This window comes from Montipora foliosa, chromosome 10, assembly GCF_036669935.1.
Source record: "Montipora foliosa isolate CH-2021 chromosome 10, ASM3666993v2, whole genome shotgun sequence".
In the NCBI taxonomy this organism is placed as follows: Eukaryota; Metazoa; Cnidaria; class Anthozoa; order Scleractinia; family Acroporidae; genus Montipora; species Montipora foliosa.
Window position 1 is genome coordinate 4,567,517 of NC_090878.1, and position 16,845 is coordinate 4,584,361.

The 16,845-nt window shown below is 39.6% G+C and overlaps 1 protein-coding gene across 1 annotated transcript in view; it reads right to left on the bottom strand.

The window, feature by feature from the left end:
• Positions 1–1,510: 1,510 nt before the first annotated feature.
• LOC137973096 (very-long-chain enoyl-CoA reductase-like) overlaps positions 1,511–16,845 on the bottom strand; it is a 17,425-nt gene continuing 2,090 nt past the window's right edge. The window contains exons 3-15 of the mRNA XM_068819828.1: positions 16,191–16,242; positions 13,457–13,501; positions 12,708–12,788; positions 12,410–12,432; positions 11,884–11,996; positions 10,503–10,608; positions 10,364–10,380; positions 9,781–9,836; positions 8,448–8,491; positions 7,605–7,662; positions 4,519–4,607; positions 3,770–3,815; positions 1,511–2,335 (exon numbers count right to left, since the gene is read on the bottom strand). Coding sequence (XP_068675929.1) covers positions 2,208–2,335; positions 3,770–3,815; positions 4,519–4,607; positions 7,605–7,662; positions 8,448–8,491; positions 9,781–9,836; positions 10,364–10,380; positions 10,503–10,608; positions 11,884–11,996; positions 12,410–12,432; positions 12,708–12,788; positions 13,457–13,501; positions 16,191–16,242 — 858 coding nt within the window. The 3' untranslated portion in view covers positions 1,511–2,207. The remainder of the gene's footprint in view (positions 2,336–3,769; positions 3,816–4,518; positions 4,608–7,604; positions 7,663–8,447; positions 8,492–9,780; positions 9,837–10,363; positions 10,381–10,502; positions 10,609–11,883; positions 11,997–12,409; positions 12,433–12,707; positions 12,789–13,456; positions 13,502–16,190; positions 16,243–16,845) is intronic.

Sequence of the window (16,845 nt, forward strand, 5' to 3'; positions counted from 1 at the left end):
CCTACAGGGTATAATTCCAGAGTTTTGTCTTTTGAAGCAAGCAACCGTGGACAATCTTCCTGTCGGTGTACGTTGGATCAGTGGCTTGATCTGATCGGCGTAATTACAAGTTAAGAAACTAAGTATTTTAAGCAAGAGCCGATACAACGTAGATTTGATTTTAATGGCGTACTATATTTCGGCTGGCCAAACCAGACTTCTTCAGGAACAATGAGAGTTTACATTGAATTGCCTCTATATACATATATATATATATAGTAAATGGATGTTGACGTAATACTGGAAAAAATGTGATAAAACATGGCAGTTACAACGATTTTGAATTCAAATACTATGAGTAACGGAAAAATAACGGAAATCACTCTAAATAATAAACTGACATCTAATACGTTTCTTCGCGGATATTAAGACCGTTGGCATCAATTGTCCTGCCTTTTGAAATTAAAAGAGCTTCCCTGGCCTTACGGATCGAGTCTCTGTTAGAAAATATTTATTCGATAGGAATTAATTGCATGTCCTTAGTTTTTTCTAGTTAGTACATTAAGTGTTCACAGTCGTTTATGTTGCCTTTCGAATCAGGAGGGTTCATTTGCAAGCATTCAATCAAATTTGTTTGAAATCATTAAAATGTGAATACATACATCTTATTCGATGATTTAACATATAATACGCGCGGATATTCAACTTAGTTGGTTAGAGCGTCGCACCGGTATCGCGAGGTGACGGGCCCAAACCCCGTTGAAGTCCTGAATTTTTCAGACTTCTCTACGCAATTGCAAAAAATGCGTTTATAACTGCGAGGATCATAGCTTCATATATGATACATTTCATATATCATTTCATCGTTGACATGAAATTGATTAGGAATTCAGAAGGCGCCCCTTCTTCTACCCAATACCCTTCCGTTGTGGAATTTATCCCGGGGGAGAGGAATTTACGAAGGAACACTATTTTACTGTTTGAATAAAAAAATGCTTGAACCTGGAATATTAGGGGAGAGCAGGGCTGGCGCAGTGGTAAGAGCACTCGCCTTCCACCAATGTGGCCCGGGATCGATTCCCGGATTCTACGCCATATGTGGGCTGAGTTTGTTGGTTCTCTACTCTGCTCCGAGAGGTTTTTCCCAGGGTACTCCAGTTTTCCCCACTCCTCAAAAACCAACATTTGATTTCATTTGCTCTGATTTCGGTTAATTTGTAATCTCCCCAATTAGTAAAGCAATCTTGCTCGCCTAAATAACCTTGAGACTTAAATAAAGTGATGATGATGATTATATTGGAGAATGAAAAGGCGATTGCCTGGTTTTCCGAAGATGTTCGCTTTGATTTGCGCGTGAGCGCTCTTCTCGTTCAAATAACTGGGAGCAGGGACAGTGGAGAGGTGATAGCACTCGCCTGCCACCATTGTGTCCCAGGTTCGATTTCAGAATTTAGCGACGTATGTGGGTTGCCGCTGCTGGGCGAAAATTTCTCCCTGAACTCCGGTTTTTTCCTCCCATCAAAAACCAAAATTTTGATGAAATGTAAAAGTGCTTTTATTTTATTTGACTTCACACGATTTGTGCTCAGCTGTGTAAGCTTGAAACTTTATTTAAATCATCATAATTACACTTTTCTAGCAAGCTACTATTAACTGGCACCCGTTTACCGACTATTCCCTGCTAGCAGAGGTCTCTCTGCTTTTGCACTCTCTGGGCTGACGACTATGGAAAGAGAGACCTCTGCCATGGGTCGAAACTCACTGTGTTGAGCATGCGCGGCGGTTACTCAGTGACCGACTGATCCTCACGTGATACTTCAGGCTGTATGGGCTCACGTAACAACAGCGGAATTACTGTAAAGGAATGCGCGGGACACAGCGGGCTCAAGTCACAGTCAGCAAACATATCATGGGGCATGCGTTCCAAGGTTGTGGAAGGCGGTTGGATCAAAGTGAGTGTTAACCCATGACAGAGGTCTCTTTTCTCGTACTCGTCAGCCCAGCGAACGCAAAAAGAAAAGACACCTCTACTTTCAGGGAATACCGGCCATACTGTCTTCGTTTTATTGGACATGTACCATGAGGTAAAATGATAACACTAACGCGCTTTAACGCTACAATACTGCAAACGTCGCGTTCAGTATAAAAACTGAACTCCCCTCCCCGTTTCCGGCGGTCAAGCACACAGCAGGAATTGATCGATTATCTTGTCGTCAATCTCTTGTTTGTCACAGAAAGAAAGGAATCATAGCTTTTCTGCTCTTCGGATAATCTTTGAATTCCTTGCGATATTTCCGGTGTCTTTCAAGAGCCCATATTGACATCTGATAGAATCCAAGGAGCGTGAACACAGCAGCTGAATGACGAAGGAGAAAAGAGGCAACTATTTGCTTAAATCCTAGCCAGGAATCAAGCTACCGAGTGGTACTCGAGTGCCGTACAAAATGGATCTAACTTTTGAGTCTATGGGTGAAATTCTACAATTTGACCATTCAAATGAAAGCTACTGAGCAGTACTTTCCTGTGGTGCTGTTTATTATGCTGTACAAGTTGGTTCTATCTTTTGAGTCTGTGGGTGAAATCTTAAAGTGTGACCATTCAAATGAAAGCTATTGAGCAGTACTTTCCTGTGGTGCTGTTTATTATGCTGTACAAGGTGGTTCTATCTTTTGAGTCTGTGGGTGAAATCCTTAAGTGTGACCATTCAAATGAAAGCTACTGAGCAGTACTTTCCTGTGGTGCTGTTTATTATGCTGTACAAGGTGGTTCTATCTTTTGAGTCTGTGGATGAAATCTTAAAGTGTGACCATTCAAATGAACGCTACTGAGCAGTACTTTCCTGTGGTACTGTTTATTGTGCTGTACAAGGTGGTTCTATCTTTTGAGTCTGTGAGTGAAATCCTAAAGTGTAACCATTTAAATGAAAGCTACTGAGCAGTACTTTCCTGTGGTGCTGTTTATTATGCTGTACAAGGTGGTTCTAACTTTTAAGTCTGTGGGTGAAATTCTTATAGGCCTACCTTTAGCCGACACGTTTTTCGACCGTTTGTTTTTGCTATTGAAATTCGCATTGCTTACCGTAGCGATTTGATCGGATGAATTTCAGCTTTAACAGGATTCTCATATATATATATAAATTGCTCTACGGCAGGCAATGCCTGTCGGTTGAAGGTGGGCCTTTAAGTGTGACCATTCAAATGAAACTACTGAGCAGTACTTTCCTGTGGTGCTGTTTATTATGCTGTACAAGGTGGTTCTATCTCTTGACTCTGTGGGTGTAATCCTTAAGTGTGACCATTCAAATGAAAGCTACTAAGCAGTACTTTCCTGTGGTGCTGTTTATTATGCTGTACAAGGTGGTTCTATCTCTTGACTTTGTGGGTGTAATCCTTAAGTGTGACCATTCAAATGAAAGCTATTGAGCAGTACTTTCCTGTGGTGCTGTTTGTTATGCTGTACAAGGTGGTTCTATCTCTTGACTCTGTGGGTGTAATCCTTAAGTGTGACCATTCAAATGAAAGCTACTGAGCAGTACTTTCCTGTGGTGCTGTTTATTATGCTGTACAAGGTGGTTCTATCTTTTGGTTGTAATCCTTAAGTGTGACCATTTAAATAAGAACTACTGAGCATTACTTTCCTTTGGTGCTGTCTATTACGCTAATTTAAGGCGGTTCTTTCGCTTTAGTTTGTGGTGTGTTCAAATGAAAGCCATCAAGTTCGCAGTTAGTATGTTCCTGATTTCAATTTATGTGTCAAATTCAGTTTCCTTTGCTCTCCCACCATACACTACCTGTTAAAGTTTGCGTCATCACGGTAAACCCGGTCCAAGAGTAGAGCTGAAAAGAAAAAAAAAAAAAAGATAAAATCCACATCTCAGAAAAGAACAGAAAGGAAATATAAAATGAAAACTTTTTTTGCTGCCAATCAGCACCGAATGCCTGTTGCACCACGTGTTTGGCAAAAATATGACAACCGTCGAAGCGTTCGACATGTGATGTATAACCAACACCACCTTCCAGCGGGGCATATCACGATCAACGTACAACTTATTATTATCCTGTTTTTTCCCCTATCAAGTTCGCTTAATTACTAACGCAGCAGATCTGGCGCCGAACAGAAATACAAAAATTCTGGGTTCTTTACACTGGTGGTAGTATTCGAGACCTCAGTACGGCTATGGCTGACTTTGACGAGAACCTGGACGTCAAATGGAGAAACACGACTTTGCGCAAGGATAATGATTTTCCGGTAATTCCATATCGTTCCCCGAACAGAATAACGTTCATTACATATATAAGGACGTTGATATCAAACGATGAAACTGAAAAACTACCGTGCGCTTATGGTCTCTACACAACCTCATTTTTAGAATTGTTACCTCGTTTTGAAAATGAGGGGGGAATGGGCACATGAAAAGCGCACGCAGAGAGCGTGCGGATCTTTTGTTTTTGCTCACAAAATTCAGTTTTTCGGCGCTTTCGTCCTCGTAGACGCCGTCGTTGCTTAAGATCTCTGACAACGCGGAAGGGCAAAACTTACCTCATAGGTGTAATTTGGACAAGAGGTAAGACGCAGCATTTGAGTCATCGGGTTTGATGTCGGGTATGGAATCCTTCTTTCTCTGGTGCCTTTCAACAGAAGTAAAGTGTTTAGTATTCCAGTTAGTTTCCAAGGAGCAAATCTAAATATAATTCTTCGGTTCGGAAAGCTCAGTTAGGTGTAATTCTAAATATATTTAAGGACAAGGGTCTACGATGATGATGATGATGATGATGATGATGATGATGATGATAACGACGATGATGATGATGATGATGATGATAATGATGATGATGATGATGATAATGATGATGATGATAACGATGATGATAACGACGATGTTTAGGATGAACAATATGACAATAACGCTGATGATGACGGTTGTAAAACGATTTCGACGACAACAATGTTGCGATAATTTATTCGAAAGTTATGTGTGGCTGCGCAATGTTCGTCAATTTACCCAAATGAAACGGTCCGTTCGCGACTCTTTTAATAATCAAGCCAAAAGATTTTCCTTGTTGTGATAAGATAATTTAGTCACTTTCCGGCTCCTTTGTGAGAAAACGGACTTGAGTTAAGAAGATGCTCAAACGCTCGATTTCTCGGCATGTGATGTGTGACGCACCGTGACATATGACGAAAGTACTATCGTGTTCTCACTGAACAATTCGGGCGAAATATTTGTCAACAAGAAAAGAGAAATTTCGCATCTGCAAGTGGCCATGAAATATTCTATGTAAGCATAGCAAAAGTGATCTTTTCACGTGTGAAAATAACATTTTATCTTCGCGTGAGGAGATATCATGTTTTCGCGCGAAAGCTCACTTGGTATTTCATTGGTGTTTACATAAAAAAATCGCTTACTTCGATCCTCTCACACAACAACATGAAGCTCAAACGACTTAAGAAGCACTACACCGACACACACAATAACTGTTACTTCTCGCAACGCTCGCTGCTAACGCCTGTATAAACATATGACGCATCATGACAAATGGCAAGATGCTTTTCCATAATTATGTCACGTGATTTCTTGTTCTTCGATCATTCTCTTCTACGTCATTATTACCCACGACTTACTTGCGGGCATTTGGTGTGAAAACGTCACCATTTCCTGATTATTCCGTTCGCGCTTGCAGCTTTCAAGTCGAGATTTTTCCTGGTAATACACATTACATATGTAATACTATATCACTGTAACTATTATATACGCGCAATGATTCCGTCATGGGGCAATAAGATCATGAGCCTGTAACATAGAAGAACAGCGTACATCTTAGCCTCGGTTCACGTATTGCAATGCAGTCCGCCATCTTGTTGCTTTCGGCGTGGCACGTGAGACTAAAAATGCAAAATCTATCCTTGGATTTGTCTCAAAAAAGAGTTCGAGGTAAGAAAACTAAGACTTCAATGACTCTTCTTTAATTTCGAGAGGTCAAATTAAAACCCAAAGCGAACTCCTATTCATTTTAGTAAGAGAACTGACGCCACTAACACGACTGCAAGTTCTGATGAACTACCCGCTAAGAAGGTACATGTAGATATTATTCAGACATAAATTCATAAATATGAGAGTAGCGTTTAAAGTTTTTACACCTTATTTTGCCTCACAAGTATTATTGAGACTCTAGGCTGATTGCACGTAGTAGCACTGAGGCAAGACTGAGGTTTCTCTTGTGGCAGCAAAGCCAAAAGGTAATGAATCGTTCATTTTCTTCAGTTCAACTCAGAGAAGATAGTAAACTTGGTTAATTCCTAAAAATGATTCAACGATGGTTGCAAGAAGAGTGTGGACAAGGTTTCGCTAATTAATGACGATGTGAAACAGTTACTTTTCTTGAAGTTTTCACAAATGATTAGAATTCAATAAGCTGGCTGGCACTATAGACAGATAATAGGGCCTCAATTGAAATTTTTACTATAAAAAAACGGCAACGCCTGTTGCTTACTGACATTCCACTACTTATTGGAATTGAAAAGACCAGAGCATGTTAAGAAGACATTGTGTGACCCGTGATTATTGCGCACACAATTGCACATTTTAAATTTATAAAAGGACATCGCAAGCACAGTGACGTGTGCAACTTTTTTGGTGATACTTGTGTGACTATATTTTATCTCTGTTTTCAACCAATTAAATTTGCCGTTTGTTTATTGAGATAGCCAGTCTTAGCCCCCCGCTGACTTTGATAAAAAGGCTGGGTAGACCCCCATTGTTGTTATTATTATCATTAACAACGATCTACACAGATTGTATGATTGACAGACCCACTGAGGATCATACACAGATTGTACGATCCTCAGGCCCATTGAAGACAACAACTGAATTATGACACCATATTCTTAGAGTTTCCACAAATGCAAGGAACCTTTTGGTGAACAAGAAACAGGGTCGGATCACTTATTGTATACCTTGTATACTTATTGTATACCTTAACAGATTTTACTCCGTCGAATGCCAGATGATTTTACTCGTCAAGAGTGAATGGGTTAACCAGTCAAAACTATGTCTCCTCCATTAATAACTGAGAAGGATTTTCTTTAAAAGAGATGTGATCTTTAAACAAAATCTACAGACCTAAAGGCCGGGACACACTAGGCAATAAGTCGCTGTGACATGAAGCGGGGACAAGTTGCCACGACAATTCGCCTTGTGTGACATGCTTAATTTCATGAAAATCATTGTCGCTGCGGCAGAATTTTGTTGCCGCGATCAGTCACACAAATTCAAAACCAGTTTGAATTTGTACGACTTAGCATTGTTGCATTGTGTGTACACTTCCGGCAACAAGTCGCTGCAACAAAATATAAATGAACCAATGAGAGAGCGTCATATGGTCAGCCATATTGAATTAGAAAACTACTTCACATTCCCCCTCCTACGAGATCAATGGGTGTGCACCGAACAGGCGTCGTGTTGCAGTGACTTGTTTTGCAAGTAGTACACATGGAGCAACTTGTCGCAGAGACATGTCACCAAGTGTGTCCCGGCCTTAAGGGGACAAAGAAAAAGCATGAACACTAGATAAATTAATAAATAAACAAATAAGTAGGTAGCTAAATGATGAAGAAAATTGACAAACCTGGGGGTCTGAGATCACGCAAAAGACAATGGCAGACATAATTGCCGTATTCACTTGTCTGACAAAAAAGAAATTTACTAAATGTGAACATAAAGAACAAATTACATTGCAAATGAATAAGAGTAAAGGGCAGGGGGTTCAATGAAATTAAAAAAAAAACAGGCAGCCAGTTTGAAAAGAGGAAATGATTGTGAAAACAAGGGCCCCTTCTTCTGAGGTGGTCTGAAGGGATGCCCAAGCGAAACAGTAGCTGATGCCTGTATTGGGAAAGGAACTGACACTTTTTATTGACTTTTGATGCTTGTTGAAAGCCCTGCAAGAGCAAAAACTATGTTAATTTTAGCTTGCAAAAGGTCGCTATGGACTAGCCATAGGCTTTTACAAACAGGAAGAAGCAAAAGTGGAGGAGGCAAATCATAAGTTATTAAAATGTGCAATATTGAAAGCTACATGTAAGGATGGAAATCCCTTACTTGTGCTCTCATCTTAGTCATGGTCTCCACAAGTAACAGGGGATTGATAGGAAAGAGTACAAATACATACATACATACATACATACATACATACTTAATTGACCGCTCCCCAAAGGTGCTTTTCAGGGCCAATGAAACATAACTAAACGGACTGACAACAACAACTGTTAAGAATCCCAACTGGCCGGAGGCAAGCCAGTTGGCTATTTACAACTGCAGCTGGGAATTTGAACCAGGGACTACCAGGAACAAATTCAACAAATGGTCAAAGCGGGTCTTGAACCCAGGATCTCCAGGTCTCAAGGCCAGCGCCCTGACCGCTGGGCCACACTGCCTCCTGTTCCAAGTAAAAAGAGGATTTACAACTTACCAAGAAAATAGCCAATCCTGTGTAAATCTGGACATTTCCAAAAGCTAACAAAAGAAGCAATAATAATAGTACAGTTATTTTATTCCTAAGATGGACACACACACTTGTGTCTGTACAATATATATTTATATATATATCTTTGTTGCGGGTAATCTTTACATCCAGTTAACAGAACGAAGAGTGCAAGAAAAACAAGGTACAAAAAGGCAATTTGAGTGAAGGGTGATTAAATTGCATCTTTCTTTAACATCTTGTTTGCCTGACCAAGAAGACTCCAAGATATGAACTATTCAAACTGGGTTATGGGTTATGGCACTTACATACTCCTAACATGTTACTTAGTGTTTGGGTCCTAAGTTGTTGTTTGTGAACAGTAACTATTCCTAAGAACATCACCCTCTATATAATTTTTATCTCTCCCTAAAATAGTTTTGTTCACACCCAGCACTTATAATCACATACACCAGACTGGTAGAAACAAAGCATGTAACTTGCAACTCCTTTCCTTGGAACAAAGCTGGGGATTCTAGGAAACCAATTTTATGCCCAAATATAGACAAAAATAAGATCAAAGCTGGATGAACGGGAAAATGCATGAGCTATGTTACATCCAAAAAAGGAAATTTTTAAACTAAAAAAAAACCATTCTGTAGTGCTCAGTGTTAACACTACAGTTTGCATGTTTAATTCATAATGTTTCATTTCCCCGGTAGAACATGAATTCTCTGCCTTCTTTTGATTAGGTGAACGTCCCACAATGTTTCACCCCACAATTTTTAAAACCGGCTGGACCTATGTCATTTCGTTTAAAGCTGTATGTACATGTATGGAATAACTCCAAATGCTATATTGTGGAGTCAGGGTGGCTTAGTCGATATCTATCGGGCCTCCCACCACTGCAAGCTGGGGTTCAATTCTGGCCTCGGCCAGCATGTGGGCTGAGTTTCAGTTGATCTCAACCTGACTCGAGGGTTTTTCTCCGGGTACTCCGGTTTTCCTCCCTCATCAAAATTGACTCACAGCTAATTAACATCTAGCTGTGGTGCTGTGCTCCGACATCAAACATGGACCGTATAGCGGCAGCCAGAGGCGCCTTTGTATGCTTTCAGCCTGATGTCGTGAGCCGCGCCCTTCGCAAGTCAGTCCTCAACTGCAAGTAAGGGTGATCAGCACTAGCAATATTTATTTATTTATATTTATATATTTATATAGATTTAATGTTATCCAAATTTGTTTATTATAGGCAGATTTAAGATGCTGCTGAACAATACCGGTAACTACTGGTACATTTATAAAAATCATTTAGAGAAAAAAAAGTAAATTTAAAACTTACATGCTGGTGTATATAAAGGATGGTTGACAAAATATCCAATCAGAGCAGCATTGCCACTAAAATTGACAGGAAAGTTAATTGCTAGCATTGACTTTCATACCCAGACATTTAAGATTTTAAAAAAGCTTCACTCCCCATTAAAAAGGTCCCAACCTTGAGGACTCTACATGAATTTGCCTTCAACAAAAGCCAGCTGTCCAGGATATGAAAAAGAAATCCTCTCAAAAAATGTGTTGCTTCAGTTAGTCAAAAAGGATATTACTGGCAGGGAAGGGGGTCATCAAGAGGGAAAGGGTGAGAGGGACTTCCCGAAACCTTAAAACGTCTGCTTGAGGGAAGGGAATTAAGGAACATTTTAAGGTATGAGAGAGAACACAATTTCTGCATAGTCAGCTAATGCATAAGCATTTCAGTACAGGTCAATTGTGTTAGGAAGTACCGGTACACACATGCTTAGAATGGAAAACTCTTGGTTGCAACATTGCACTTTTGCCATTTTCAAAAGCAAGTTGACAACAGACTAAAGAGTTTTATCAACGAAGCTTATAAAAAATAAAGCAGAATTAGCAGGAAAAGATCTTACCCATAGAATATTGAGTTCTTTATAATTTGACATCAGAAGTTAAGGAAAGGAAAAATAAAAAGAAAAAGAACTGTTAATAACGGTTAACTGTCAGCCTCAGCTGTAGCCGCCATTAAATTTTGAAGAATTCTCAACTTACCTTGAAAACATTTCTCAAGGGCATAGTTGCACGGGAAAATCGATGAACAAAGATTGTCTCCAAAATTCGCTTTATAAAATGCCCGGCAAAACATGCAGCTGCAATACTGCAAGAGAGAAAACAAAGAAAAGTTTTAATAATGGGCATACTTCCACAACTGGCATACCCTACAGTAAATACCCATGCAGTCAAGAATAGTCAAGGAGGGCAAAGGAGACGTGCCAGTCATCATCATCATCATCAATCCAATTTTGATCCGGGGTTTATCCCTGTAAACGGATGTGGCTGGATTTACCCCAGTTTGTCAGCAATCTTTCTAACTCCCACTCTCCATCTCACTCGATTCATGGCGTCTTTTTTCTCCAAACCAACGCTCTTGCTCTCCTTCTCCACTTGCGTCTTTCACATCTTCTTTGGTCGTCCTCGCTTCCTCTTGCCCTTCACTGCAAACTCCAATGCTTTTCTCAGAACATGCCCATCATCCCTCCTCAACACATGCTTGTACCATCTCACTCCATGTGCCTTTGCCATCTGAACCACTGTTTCCTTCAATCCCAACATTTGTATCAGGTCCTCTGTAGTCATTTATGACAAAAATACTGTTCCCTAAATACTACTATTCAGACTACTGGTAGGAAATACTAATCACACATGAACACAAAATAATGAAAGAGCATCAGTCTTGTGTGATGATGATTTATGCTTGTACAGTATGTGTAATCAGGTTGGCAGACCATGTCAACAAGGAATCCCCATGTTAATCTTACCACTATCGAAACAATATTGAATATTTGTGACTTTCAAGTTTATTGTGAACCCAGGATATAATGACTTTAAAAATTTGAAACTGCTGATTAACTAACATATGACATTTTGATGGTTATTATGCATAAAATGCATTTAAATGGCAAAGCAAGGAACAGTTTGCTACTACATGTAAATGACACATTTTCATTAAATTTTTGGTACACATCATCTCTGTGTTTAGGACATTTAAAAGTTCCTTTGCATGTATATTGGAATGGTAAGACTCAAATTTCCTTCCAATTTTTGAATTCAATTTCTTAACATACAAATTTCCAGACTGGGATGACCATGTATTGTAAGAGTGAACTTGGAAACTGGTGGCCAACACATGACAGCTTTTTGTACTTTAGCCGCTACACACACTTTGCAGTAATCCATTATATGTAATATTTCCAAATAATTTTACTGTTGTATTGTTATTATTTTTTTTTCTATACTATGTAGATAGTGCACAATAAAAAAATAAATAAAAAGAATGAATGTAGTGATTCTGGAAAAGATGAGGGTGTTAACCTGTGCAAGTTGTTTTTACACTTTACTCTGTTAACCAAAACAATATAATGAAAACACTTACTTCACCACGTCAGCATATGGTTGGCTTGATGCACCAGCTCCATAAAGAAAGGGTGGGCGCAGATAAGTCACAATATAGCAGAGTAAAGGACATGTGTACTCGATGATATACACCTAGAAATTGCAAATTAAGGATAGGTCATATCATTTTAAATGGTTTAGGTGGCAATTCACTTGCAGTAGGCTTTTTCCCTGATATTAGAACAAGTTTCTTGTATTATTTTGAATTATATTACCAACAACCCTCAACAAGAACCTTTTATGTATATTGTACAATCCCAAGAACAAGTGACAGGAGTGCATGTAGTAACATGAAAAGTGACGTTTGATAAAAAAGTAAAGGTAACAGAGATTACCAAATTATCTGTCTTTGAACATGTTTTTAAGAGTAATGATGATGTTAACAACAATAGTAAGTTCTCTATTTTTAATATTACATGTAATACAAATTATGTATTATTTGTAATGACATTGTGAAATATGTTTCTAGAAAACTAAATAAATTGGATTGAAATTATCTTTCTTACTGTTTTCCAGCCTATCTGTGGACCTGAAAGTACAGTGTACAATGAATATAAGAAACATGCAATAATTTTTCAGTTAAAAATTAAACGTCAAATTCCATTTTAAAGTAAATAAAATATTAAGCCTTCTACGATGAAAATAAAGCTATTCATACATCAGAAAATATGATCATTAATAGTGATTACCAGTATTTTCTTCAATCAATCTCATAACCTATATGTTTGATTAAATGTTAAGAGAAATTGAATAGTGGTCACACTTTGGGGTTACCGGAAAATGGTTATTGGAAAGATTCCATACCCAAGTCCTTGTAGTACAGTTTGCTTCCATCCTTAACATTCAACCCTTCCAGTGTGTCTTCTTCTTTCACAGCCCTCCCATCTGAAATGTTGGGAATTAAAAAGTATTTAATTTCCATCTTAATCTCACCAGCTTCACACAAAAAAGCAACCAAAATAAACTAATAACACAGCAAACTTTTCACTCTCTTATCAATGACTGGGCTAATTAAATAAAGTGCACCTTTAAGTTACTAATTAATTATTTGAAAATAATAATAATAATAATAATAATAATAATAATAATTATTATTATTATTATTATTATTATTATTATTATTGCAGTCGTCAGTCCTCAAAAGCTGTCAACACTAAATTATCTTCTTTGGAGCTAATGGTTAAATGAACCAGAAAATTAATTTGGGTGACTGTTCTGTCAACAGATATTAGTTCACTAAATGAAGTAACAAAGGAATAATAATCATCACTGATTTCAAACCAGCTGGCACCTTTCCCTTTGGCTCTCATTTATTGAGCTTATATGAATATCAAGGCAATTTTGAAGATAATGTGAAATGAATAATTTAATCAAACAATTTTTACTTGGGCAGCAAAATTACATGTAGGGCCAGTACAATTTACCATGGAGAGATTTGGTTGGAATTTAATATCAAGGGATTCAGTTAAGTATTTAATTTGGAATGTATCATTGACATAACAATTTTAAAGTTGTTAAGTTTACATTTGTATTTTTTAAGATAGACTGCTTACTTGGCTCCAGACGAAATGACTGCCTCTCAACATAGATTCTAGGAACTAGAAAAATTGAGCATTTAATCAACATCAAACAGTTTTAAGACAACAAATGAACCTATCCCAGCAGGGATTTCACTGCAGGGGAAGAGGAATTTGGGGCCAAGGAAAATACTTCCGTCACCGATGGAAGGATCTGATGCCCTACTGTTTGTTGATCCTTGGCACATATAATCACTATGGAGGTCAAGTGTGGCTTGCGTACAATCAAGCTTTCTGTGAACATGCTGCTACTGTGTGACTGACTAACTGGGCTTCTATGAACAATCAACTTTTCAACATCCACACGGCTGGGGCTTCCGTGCATTCTCTACCTGTATCGGGGTTTTGGCATGCAGAACCCCCTGGCTTGGCCTTCTTGCTTGTTGACACATGCAACTCTTGGAACTGGGGTTGTTGGATGGCTCCATTCTCTGTGTGCCAGTTTGCTCTTCCCTATAGCTGTTGCTCGGGGTCCCACAGTTTTCTGGACTGTTCTCAGAGGGCCAACCGCTCTTTTGAGGGTGGCAAGCATAGTGTCAGTTCACCCAACTTGTCACATCTGTCTCTGCTGTCAAGTAAGTTGCATCTCTCTTAGTCCGTGGGGCTCGCATTGACTATCACTGCCTCTCACAAACCGTTGCTTGATCCCCCCTGCCTTAAGCTCTGCGGGTGGAGGATTGTTTAGTTTCCTCCTTCGGCAATAGGTACTTTCGCAGCTTTTGCAGCCCATCTTTTCAGGGGGTGATGAGCCTCCTCTTAGGTTCATTGTTGGGTGTTGATTCAATAATTAAAGTTCATGTTTGGTTGTTCACTGCTGTAGTTTGTGCTTACATTATTTCATTATAATTGCTTTTATTGTCATCTTGTTTATTCTCCTTTTTCTCTATGTAGGGCCCCCTTCCCTCCATTTGGTTTCTGTGGTGAGCCTTCTGAATATGACCGCATTTTCCTGGGAATTGGCTGGGCACCCGGATCAGCATGCTGTCGATTATGTATTAACAGGCCTCCACTTCGGCTTTAGGCTGGGCTTTCACCACTTGGACACATTAAAATCAACCCTGAGGAATTGTTCATGCATTATATCAAGGAGGATGTGATTATTAAAATGGTCCTACGACATGGAGTGTGGGCTTTACTTGCCAAATTTGACGTGGAACCTGCTTACTGCAATATAGCCATTCATCCTGATAACAGGTTTCTTCTAGGCATGAAGTGGCATGGACAGTTTTTTGTTGATCGTGCCCTTCCTTTCGGTCTGTGTTCTGCCCCTTCCATATTCAATGCGGTCGCAGATTTGACGGATCTTCTCCACTATTTGGATAACTTTATTACAGCTGGCCCTCCCCAGTCTAACCAGTGTGCCCGCAACTTATCAACTGCTATGTCTCTTTGCTGGCCGCTGGTTGTATTGCTTCATCCCAGTAAGTGTGTGGGCCCAGCCACTTGTTTGGTGGTCTTAGGCATTGAGTTAGACTCTATGCAACAGATGGCACACCTTCCTAATGATAAACTAGGGGCCTTAAAGGAACTAATTAGCTCTTGGCATAGCTGCCGCTGGTGCACTTGTCACCCGTTGAAGTCTTTAATCGGCCACCTCCATGCAGCCGAAGTTGTGTGGCGCACCTTTCTAAGGCGTGTGGTGGATCTCCTATGTTGTTCTCCCTGGTGAGATCACCCAAATATTTGGATGTAGAGTTCCATCTAGACCTGCAGTGGTAGCATGACCTTCTGGCGACTGGCATGGTGTGAGCTTTTGGCTCCTTCCAGGAATGTGCGGGCATTTTGATCTAGAAGTCACTTTGGATGCTGCTGGTTCATTAGGCTTTGGGGCTTACCATCGCCTGTATGTAACTCAACTCACTTTACTTGTTATGTTTGTTACTATGGGTTTACACATAGTTTATCCCCTCCCTATCACTTCCTCGGGTAGGCTCAGGACTTGTAGGGCTAGCTTTTCCTCTGGTGAGCAGTGTGATGGTGCCTGGGTGAATGCCACTCTCACTGTTGTCATGGTTACATGCTGATCTTGGCTGCAGCTCATAACTGGCTCCACTGGCCTCTCAGGCACCTCCCCCACACTCATCTGAGAGTTGAGTTTAACTCTGGTTAGCCTTTCACATGGGCACAACATCTCCTTATGCTTGATGATTCTCTAAATTGTAATGATGCAGTGGCTCTTTAAGAATTAAAGTTATTGTCAGTATAAATATGTGTACATCTATTAAGTTGGGACTTGAAACGATAAGTAATAACAAGAAAATTATACAAGTGGCATTTTTGAATTCCTATTTGACCTAGAAATGCAGTTAAATGTATTTTAACCAAGTTAACAACAAAGAGCGGCAGTGGTCTGGGCCCGTCAATCGTCTACAAAAGCGGTCAGCAGTGTTTGGCCCAGGTGCATGCTCATTCAGTCACTTAACCACATGGCAATTCATCAGACATTTTGTCAGCCACTTTGTGCAGTGATTGAACAGTTGGGCTTTTGCTTCCCCCCTCCCCTCCATACTTCCACTGTTTATCAGTGTGACAGGTGCCTGGATGCCTGGCATGGTTGCTCATGGCTGGGTTGCGGGGATTGCTGGCCATGGGAGTGTTAGTTGGTCGATGGGCTGGCTTGCTGGCCTCCCAGGACACATCCCAGGCACCCAACCTTCATTTAGCAATGCAGTTGTTGATGGGATTTATAAGACAAAAATTATTCACTCACATTTCTTATTATATTCCTTTTTCACGTCATTGATGGTCGAGACAGGCTTCAACTACCAGAAGAAAAGACATTAACACTGAAGAAGGGCTACTATTGTGGAAGTTTTACTTTTTTAGTCAAACTGCCAATAAAAACTAAACACACACACAGAGTAAACTTCCTGCCAACCCAGAAAGATGGTGTCAAGTGAATTTTAGCATGATGGGCTATTGCCATATTAAAATTCTGATCATTTTTTAAACATACCATCAAGTCTAAAATTATGCCTGAACATTTATAAATTTTAAGTCATTTTCATTTTTAGCTTTATATAACAAAAACTACTTTGAGTACACCAATGTGATTATTGGTAATGAAACTATGGCATTACTTGACTAGGTTTATATTGATACAAAGATTTTGGTCCTCACAGGAAGGACAAAAAGGGTGTTACAGGGTTGTAGCTAAGAAAAATGCATGCCGGTTGAAAATTTAGGTAGGCCGGCTGATAGAAGGTGTGGCGCACCTTCTGGGGTTGGCGATTCCAACCTTGGGGGGAGGGTATGGCTATCAAGCCTTGCTTAACGACAACCCTGGTTTTATACTACTTCCATAAATATGTGTGTTAGTCTCATCCACTAGTTCCCTGTGCACACCTATTGGTGGTCAGGAACAA